General features: G+C 42.8%; 1 protein-coding gene and 1 non-coding gene across 3 annotated transcripts in view; one reads left to right on the plus strand and one right to left on the minus strand.

Moving 5' to 3' along the window:
- The first annotated feature begins 4,894 nt into the window (after positions 1–4,894).
- Rnls (renalase, FAD dependent amine oxidase) overlaps positions 4,895–8,603 on the plus strand; it is a 230,252-nt gene continuing 226,543 nt past the window's right edge. Inside the window, exons 1-2 of one of the 2 annotated variants that reach the window (XM_055614145.1) lie at positions 4,895–5,189; positions 6,657–6,762. In XM_055614145.1, the coding sequence (XP_055470120.1) occupies positions 5,072–5,189; positions 6,657–6,762 (224 nt within the window). In that variant the 5' untranslated portion in view covers positions 4,895–5,071. The remainder of the gene's footprint in view (positions 5,190–6,656; positions 6,763–8,603) is intronic. The other variant, XM_055614144.1, reaches the window with a different exon arrangement.
- Positions 8,295–8,401, minus strand: LOC129682029 (U6 spliceosomal RNA). The gene has a single exon (XR_008720904.1). It is a non-coding gene; the product is annotated as a U6 spliceosomal RNA (small nuclear RNA).

The raw sequence follows: 8,603 nt of genomic DNA on the forward strand, positions 1-8,603 counted from the left end.
CTTTAATCAAGATCTCTATAGAAATTAGTAAGGATAAGTCAGCCACTGTATCGTACACCTGTAATCCCAGCACTCTGGGAGGTAGAGGCAGACAGATCTCTGTGAGTTTGAGGCCAGCCTGGTCTACAGGTGAGTCCTGGACAGTGATAGCCACTGTCCCTTGAAAAAAAAAAAAAAAGGAAAGAAAGAAATTACAAAAGTACTAAGGAGACTTTGAAAACACATCTCATGTTTTTTATCAGAGTATGTGCTTTGAAAGTATGCATTTTAGAAATTCTAGGAATATGTCGTGTGTTAAACAAGAATTGCCTCTTCATAAACTCACATAGTTGAATGCATAGACAATAGAGAGTAGTAGGATTAAAAGAATTAGAAGATGTGTCCTTATTGGAGAAAATGTACCACTAGAGGTGAGTTTTGAGGGTTCAAAAGTCCACATACTAAAATCTGTACACCTAAAGAAGCTAAACAAGAAGGAGGACCCGGGGTAAGATGATCAATCCTCACTTAGAAAGACAAATGGGATGGACATTGGAAGTAGGAGAAAACAAGAATCAGGACAGGAGCCTACCACAGAGGGTCTCTGAAAGACTCTACCTAGCAGTGTATCAAAGCAAATGCTGAGACTCATAACCAAACCTCAGAGTGCAGGGAATCATATGAAAGAAGGGGGAGATAGTAAGACCTGGAAAGGACTGGAACTCCACAATGACCAAATGTATCTGGGCACAGGAGTCTTTTCTGAGACTGGTTCTCCAACCAAGGACCATGGATGGAGATAACTTAGAACCTCTGCTCAGACGTATCCAATGGCAGCTCAGTATCCAAGTGAGTTTCCGTAGTAAGGAATTGTCTCTGACATGAACTCAGTGTCTGGCTCTTTGACCTCCCTCCCCCATCCCCCACACCTCCAAGGGAGGAGCAGCCTTGCTAAACCACAGAGGAGGACATTGCAGCCAGTCCTGGTAAACCTGATGAGACCTGATAAACTAGGGTCAGATGGGAGGGGAGGAGGACCTCCCCTATCAGTGGACTTAGAGAGGGGCAAGAAGGAGATGAGGGAGGGAGGATGGGATTGGGAGGGAATGAGGGATGGGGCTACAGCTGGGATACAAGTGAATAAACTGTAATTAATATAAAAAATAAAAACTATTTATAAAAAGTCCATGCCAAGCCCAGAGTGTATCTCTCTCTCTCTCTCTCTCTCTCTCTCTCTCTCTCTCTCACTCTGCCTACAGATCAGGATGGAGTTCTTAGCTACAGATCCCTCATCTACCAGCATGCTGCTCTGCTTCCCACCATAATGATAATGGATTAAACCTCTGAAACTGCAATCAAGTCCCCAACTAAATGCTTTCTTTCATAAGAGTTGTCTCAGTCACAGTATCTCCTCACAGCAATAAAACAGTGACTAAGACAAAAAAAAAAAAATGGTGGAATATTTAGAAGTTTGTAATTTAAAATCCATGCCAAGTTGGCAGTGGTGCCTAGACAAGGCACCTCAGAGCTTACAAGTTCTAGTTCCATGTGGCTGTTAATTCTGCTTCGTTCATGGTCACTCATTTACCATGATATGTCAAGTCTATCATTTCTCCCAGCCTTACTCTGTTGTTGTCAGATTGCAAAGGGTTAGTCCTAAACACATATAAGCACAAAATGATGTCAGCAAACTGCATTTATAAACTTTGTCTATATATACATATATGTAACAATTTTAAAAAGAATAAGAAGCTATGAATTTAAGGAATGGAGAGAAGAATGGAGGCACTGGAGAGGAAAAAAGTAGAGAGCCAAAAATAACGTAAATGCAGCACTCATATAGAAAATTCTCAAAAAAAAATTAAAAGCACAGAATGGGATTTAAATTAACTCTTCTGACAAGTTTTGTTGGAATACCCATTAGTAATCCTGATACTTTATTTCTGTAAAGTTTTTGCTGTAAAAAAGATAAGGTTAAGTTGCTTAACTTTTGATGAAAGGTTAAGGGTAATACCAGCATCTCTAAATAGTAACATTAATTACTTTTACTTTAATTTAATCTGCCCTTCAGAAGGTAAGGCGCACCACTCAGGGACTTACTAGAGAATATGACCAACTTTCATCTGTTAGAGGTGACAAATGGGCAAAATTTGCATTGAGTAACCTGAGTTCATGCTGTGACATTTACTGCATCTTGCTGTTTCCCATCAGTTTTAAAATGTGGTGGTTATTGAGAACATTGTGTTGTGTCCATATATTTGTAAATACATTTGTATATTTAAGCTAAAATCAGAAATTCAGAAGCTAATATGTAGTAAATTGTTCTTATCACTATCAGAAAGATGTTAAATTATTTTAATTTCACTCTTGCTCTCTCAATTGTCATTTTTATTATAATCTGAAAGTTCTCTTTACATAGAACAGGCTTCCTTATCCTAAAAGATGTTAAAAGTGATAACAAAGACGACGTAAACAAACTCATGAGATATGGTACTTCATCTTCCCTCTATTGAGAATAAGTTGCTTCCTATTGGAGATACGACATGAAAAGTACGAGGTTATAGCTGAAGATGGTTACGTCCTTTCAGTTTTCTAAACACTTGGGAGGAATGATTCCAGAAATCTGTGTAAAATTAGAGTGAAAGGACAAGTGAAACTGCCCCTACCTTCAGAAAAATGCGCTCTATGCAAACCTTTCCAATTGCTTCTTCCTTAAAGAGCCCTCCCACCTCCCTGAAATGCATATGTAAAGCTGAGGATAAGAATGATAATTCACTAATATAGTGTATGTGATACGAAGCACCAAGATTTTGAATTTAGCTTTCTGTACTAGGTAGGAGCTAAGAGTCTGTGCATAAAAAGCCCAGACCCTTCAGGCACACTGACCCTGTGATGCCTCAGTTACTGCCATGAGAACTCATGTTTATGGCTCCTTTTAACAGATGCTCCTGGTTCAATATTATTTATTGTAGGGCTGGTCCAGATCTTTGTTCCAAGATGAACAAGATGAGCTCCAAGATGAGCTCCCTGAAAACACCACAGCTAGCAGGAACACAAACCGTGTACGGCAAGAAGGAAAACTTGGTTCAGTTCAGCTTAGTTGGTGCTAGCTCAGACTTGTAGGGAGTCTGACACACTAGGAAGGCATATTCAAACAAAGTCAATTCAGGACAAAAAGCTTCCTGGTGCAATACAATCCCCAGTGCACGAGGAGGCACAATTATATTGAAACTCTCAAAGTACATGTGACCACGAAGATGTTTTCTACCGTTCATGGGCCTCTAATCTGGCTGGTCTCTAACAGAGATAGCATGGCAGTCACCAGGCTATGAAGTACTTGTGACATCTCCCCTAAGAGAGGATTCTATCAACTGAGAAACAAAGCTAAAGATAAAGGTCTGTCAAGAGTCTGGGAAACACATCCTGGGGGATTTGCATGAGGTCTGGCTCTACAAAGAGCAAAGATCACTGTGTCACTATCAACACACACTACCAGCTTTCTGCGTGAAAACAGGCATTCATTTTATCTTTTGAGGAGACGACCCTGCACATCCCTGTTTTCCCTGGTGATCAATGGGCACACAGACATGAGCGCTCCCAACAGAGGTGGAATCCCCTAAGACACAAGATCGAAGACCCATTTGTTGTAGCTTTAAATATGTTTTGTTTTGATCCCAGGTGTAGGAAATGGAACTGATTCAGATGGTCCACAGCAGCCAACTATTTGCCTCACGCATACTCTCAGAGGTGCTCTTTGTCAGCTACAGATACTTTAAATCTGAAGACTCTGTAGAAAGAATGTCAGGGCCCAGAAAGGGGAGGGTGCTCCCAGAAAGAAGGCGGCTGTTCCCCCCCTGCTGCTCCCAGTCTGAAGAGAAGTCAGAGATACCTGAAATGGTGATTGGACTTTCCACAAGGAAACACACAATCCTAAGCAACCGGAAGTAGCTAAAGAGAACTCCTTCCTGGCCCCCCTAACATCCTTTCTCTCCTACCCAGTATTGGGGTGTTGGAAGGGATTGGAGTGGAGAAAGGATTAAGAAATATAAATAAAAGTTTAAAAGTACACCAACTCCCTTGTCATTGAATTCTATTTTAGCTTTGTCATTTGCGTCTTTTGCGATTTTATGTATTAGAACGTTTTCATACGTTATTTTATTAGTTGTTTGTACTTTGTAAAAAGCAGTTACAAACTATTACGCATTCAATGCTTTGCCTGTCCTTTGACTGCCATGCTTACATGTCTTCTTAGAATATCTGTGTCCACGCACATTTTCTTCAAGTTGATCTAATAAAAATTTGATAATGGGAATTTTTGTCATCATGAGGCATTAAGCAAAACTTGAGTTTTAATTTTTGTTGTTGTTATTGGCTACTATTGCCAAGGTTTCACTGCATTTTGGGGGGGTGATTGTTTTTAATGGTTCCAATTTTCATTCCTTTTTGCTTCACTGAGAACTTCTAGGACAAAGTTGAAGGCAGAGCAATGGTACTGGCAGAATCCATTTCACATTACATCCGCTGGTGCACTGTGATCCTATTCAGACAGAGAAGCTAACGTTGGTGGATGTGGTAAGTGATATAAATTTTTTCTTGTGAACCACGTATCTGTAGTCTTGACAACACTGGAAAGGATGTATTATTTTTCGCGTTTCGTAGATGCCAAGGTGTCAGTACCAGGAAGGACGCATAATCGGTAGTCTCTGAGTTACTGTAACAACAAAAAAAGTCTCCCTGGTTTCAAAACCCCTGTCACCAGAAGTAGCCTAAAATAAAAACCCAGAAGACATCCAGCTGTGGCAGGGCTGCTGTCTCTTCCTCGCTGCAGCCATCCTCCTGAGGCCGGCCTGCTGTGCCTTCTGGACTTTTCTCCAGGGTCCAAAGGGATTCTGAGCTCAACCCGCGGCGGAGCTAGCTGGCTCCTGGGAGCGAGCCTGGGAGCGAGCCGGGAGCGGCCGGGGCGGGCAGGCTGCGGCTCGGTCCGCCCGGCGGGCTTCCCCGCCCTCTCGGGAGCCCGCCCCGGCACGGTCCTGACCCTCGCGGGGACACCGCAGCCGCCAGGAGGGCCGGCGCCGCCCCAGACCCCGCCGCCATGCCCCGGGTGCTGGTGGTGGGCGCCGGGCTGACCGGAAGCGTGTGCGCCGCGCTGCTCCGGAGGCAGCTGGCCGGGCCCCTGGACCTCGCCCTGTGGGACAAGGCTGGGGACGCAGGTGAGTCGTGGGGAGGCCATGGGCAGAGGCCGCCTCGGTGACGCAGGCCGCCGCCCGGGCGCTCAGAAGGGAGAAGCCCAGCGGGGCCTGGCTCTGCGCCCCAGCAGCCGCAGCTCGCGCTCTGCGCACGCGCTGTCACGTGACGCGAGGCCGCCGCTGCCGGAAGGCAAAGCTCAAGCCATAGTGCAGGGCCTGGCTAGACACAGAGCCGCACCGCCTGGGCCTCCATGTGCCATCGCAGCTCTCTCCAGAGTCTGCAGAACCCCAAGCCCACCATGACAAAGACTTTCCAGATGTCCAGATTAAGGAATCCTCTTTGTAGGTCCTCACGGAAAAGCCTTCCTTAGTCATTCGTACCTAGTCACCCATTTTGTTTTATTCATTCATTCATTTGTTCAGATTAACACAACATGTACTAGTAACAATGTGTATATTATTCATGAGTCTTTTATTTCTTAAACAAAAAATACAATGACAGAGTACCCAGAGCAATTAGGTATGACAAAGACCTCAAATTGCATTAATTATGTTTTAAATTACAAGGAAATCATGAAATTTTACAGGCAAATGGTAGGAACTAGAAAAGATCATCTTGAGTGGGGTAACCCAGAAGCAGAAAGACACACATGGTATATACTCACTCATAAGTGGTCATTAGACATACAAGGTAGGATAAACATACTAAAATCTATAGTCCTAAAGAGGCTAAACAACAAGGAAGATCATAGGGAAGATGCTCAATCCTCATTCAGAAGGGCAAAAGTGATAGACATCAGAAGCAGGAAAAGACAAGGAACAGGACAGGAGCCTACCACAAATGGCCTCTGAAAGACTCTACTGATCGAATTATCAGAAGCAGAGGCTGAAACTCATAGCCAAACTTCGGGCAGAATGCAGGGAATCTTATGAAAAAGGGGGAAGATAAAAAGGCCTGGAAGAGACAAAAAAAACAAAACAAAACAAAACAAAAAAACTAGCCCCTTAGGTCCCTGCAGAGACTGACCATGCATAGAGAGGACCTAAAACCTCTGCTCAGATGTAGCCCCTAGACTCAATCTCCAAGTGGGTACACTAGTAAGGGGAGCAGGGGCTGCCTCTGACATGAACTCAATGGCAGGGAGCCTTGCCAGGCCACAGAGGAAGACAGTGCAGCCAGTCCTGATGAGATCTGATAGGCTAGGGTCAGATGGAAGGGAAGGAGGACCTCCCCTATAAGTGGACTAGTGTAGGGGCATAGGAGGAGAAGAAGGAGTGAGGGAGGGATTGGGAGGAGATGAAGGAGGGGGCCACAGCCAGGATACAAAATGAATAAATTGTAATAATTAATAAAAAAAATTTAAGAAATTTAAAGATGTTTTTAAATGTATTTGGACAAAGACAATAAAGCCATCAGGTTGTCCAGGGTGAGTTGTATAACTTCAAAAGGTTGGCTTTATGCACTGACAGTTGCTTATGGATGATTTAAAGGGGGAAGAATGGCTACTGTCAGCGGTCCTCACGATCCCCGATGCACAGCTGACTTGGGAGCTCAGTACATCACCTGCACTCCTCATTATGCCAAGAAGCATCAAAAGTAAGTTTGACACTAGGAGTCTCAATAGATAGATGTGTGCTGTGAAATGATACGAATCATCCATTCTAACACATTTTGAACTTTGCCTCTTTTAACAACGAAATGTTCATATGATCCCTGTAAAGACTGGATATGATTATACCTGGAACAAAAGGGGCTCAATAAGCTTTAGTCATTGTTAGCATTGATGAAAGTCAGTATTTCTAAGCACGTTTAAAGTGGGCCATATAATAATTTCCTATATGCTTTTCTTGACTTCAGCTTTATATAAAGAACTAGGACTTGGCTAATGTCAGCAGATTTATGAATTCTTGAAGCATTTCTGCTCTTCAAAACACAGGATACCCTGAGTTGATCATATGAAGATATTTATAAAGTGTGATTTATTTTTTTTTAAGTACGTGCAGTTTTTTAATTGTTAATTGTTCGAACATGGGATGCAAACTTCCTGTGGAAACAGGAGAGGAATGTGGCCCCCAGAGGTCTAGGGGTACAGAGTTTTTAAAGGGAAAAAACGCAAGCATGGACTTACATGCTTTGGCATTAGATGACTGGGTATGGGAAATTGACTTTTCAAATGATTTGGTCCACTTTAGGTGCCAAGAATGCAAACAGTTCTGACCTGGTCATATGGGCCCGTTTCCTAGCAACTGTATAATTAGTGGGAAAGAATGCAATAAGGCTAGTTCTTCCCCTCAGGGCATTACTGGACATACCTCCATTTGGCTGGCCTTGGTTCTTTAAAGTCTTGGGCTCTAAACTTTAAAATAATAGCCACTGATTTTTAATCCTTTGGTCTCTCATTCTCCCTTCCCATGATCATTTGAAGATGCAATCTTGGGTCTTCCAGATATGACCCTTTGTATCCTACAAATTTACCTTTCCGCAATGGGATCTGAGTACCATTACTGTATTACTCCCAAATATTCCTTCATGAAAGCCATCAAGCGATTTAAAATACAAGGCCCAAAGATGAAAATCAAAATGAGTATGGGTCCCTTAAGGGTGGATATAGAGGTAGTAAGCCAAGGAGAACTATTATACCAGGATTTAATGCATCCTCTGGAATCTTTTCTCTCTAGGGTCTCTCTAGGCTTTTAGTCCAGTTGCTGCAATAATAGTTCCTATTCCAGCTAAGCAGATCCCCAAGATAATAGCTAATGTCAGGGAGCCCCTTTTGACTTAGCATCTCAGCCTGCTAGGTGGGATTTGGGGCCGAGGGTCTCGTCTTCTGAAATTGCTTCAGTGCTGAAAATAAGATCGCTGGCATCAGGGGCTAGGAAGGCTGAAATGCTACTCAAAGGCTGGGCAATGGAGCAGTCCTCAGAAGCACCTGGTTAGTTGATCCACCTGAAGAAGCAGTGAGCAATCATGTCAGCTTCCAGCAAGTCCAGATTTCAGCTTGCAGTCCATAGCTGATCCCGGAATAGAGTCAAACAGGTGAAAATCTGCTGAGACAAATTCAGACTAGAGACAGAAGTTAAAATTTGTCTATTAAATGAGAAAAGTGAGGAATCCCAAGACCAGGGGGAAAAAATATGGAATGCTTCACGAATTTGCATCTCATCCTTGTGTAGGGGCCATGCTAATATTCTCTGTATCCTTCCAATTTTAGTATATGTGCTGCTGAAGAGAACACAATTTGATTTTTTTAACTTCTAAGAGTTCTTAGAAGACAAGACAGTGCTATAGAGCTAACCATACTATTATATTATATTATATTATATTATATTATATTATATTATATTATGTTATGTTATGTTATGTTATGTTATGTTATGTTATGTTATGTTATGTTGTGTTGTGTTGTGTTGTGTTGTGTTGTGTTGTGTTGTGTTGTG

The sequence above is a fragment of the Psammomys obesus genome, unplaced genomic scaffold (genome assembly GCF_907164565.1).
Source record: "Psammomys obesus unplaced genomic scaffold, mPsaObe1.curated_primary_1811, whole genome shotgun sequence".
Lineage (NCBI taxonomy): Eukaryota > Metazoa > Chordata > Mammalia > Rodentia > Muridae > Psammomys > Psammomys obesus.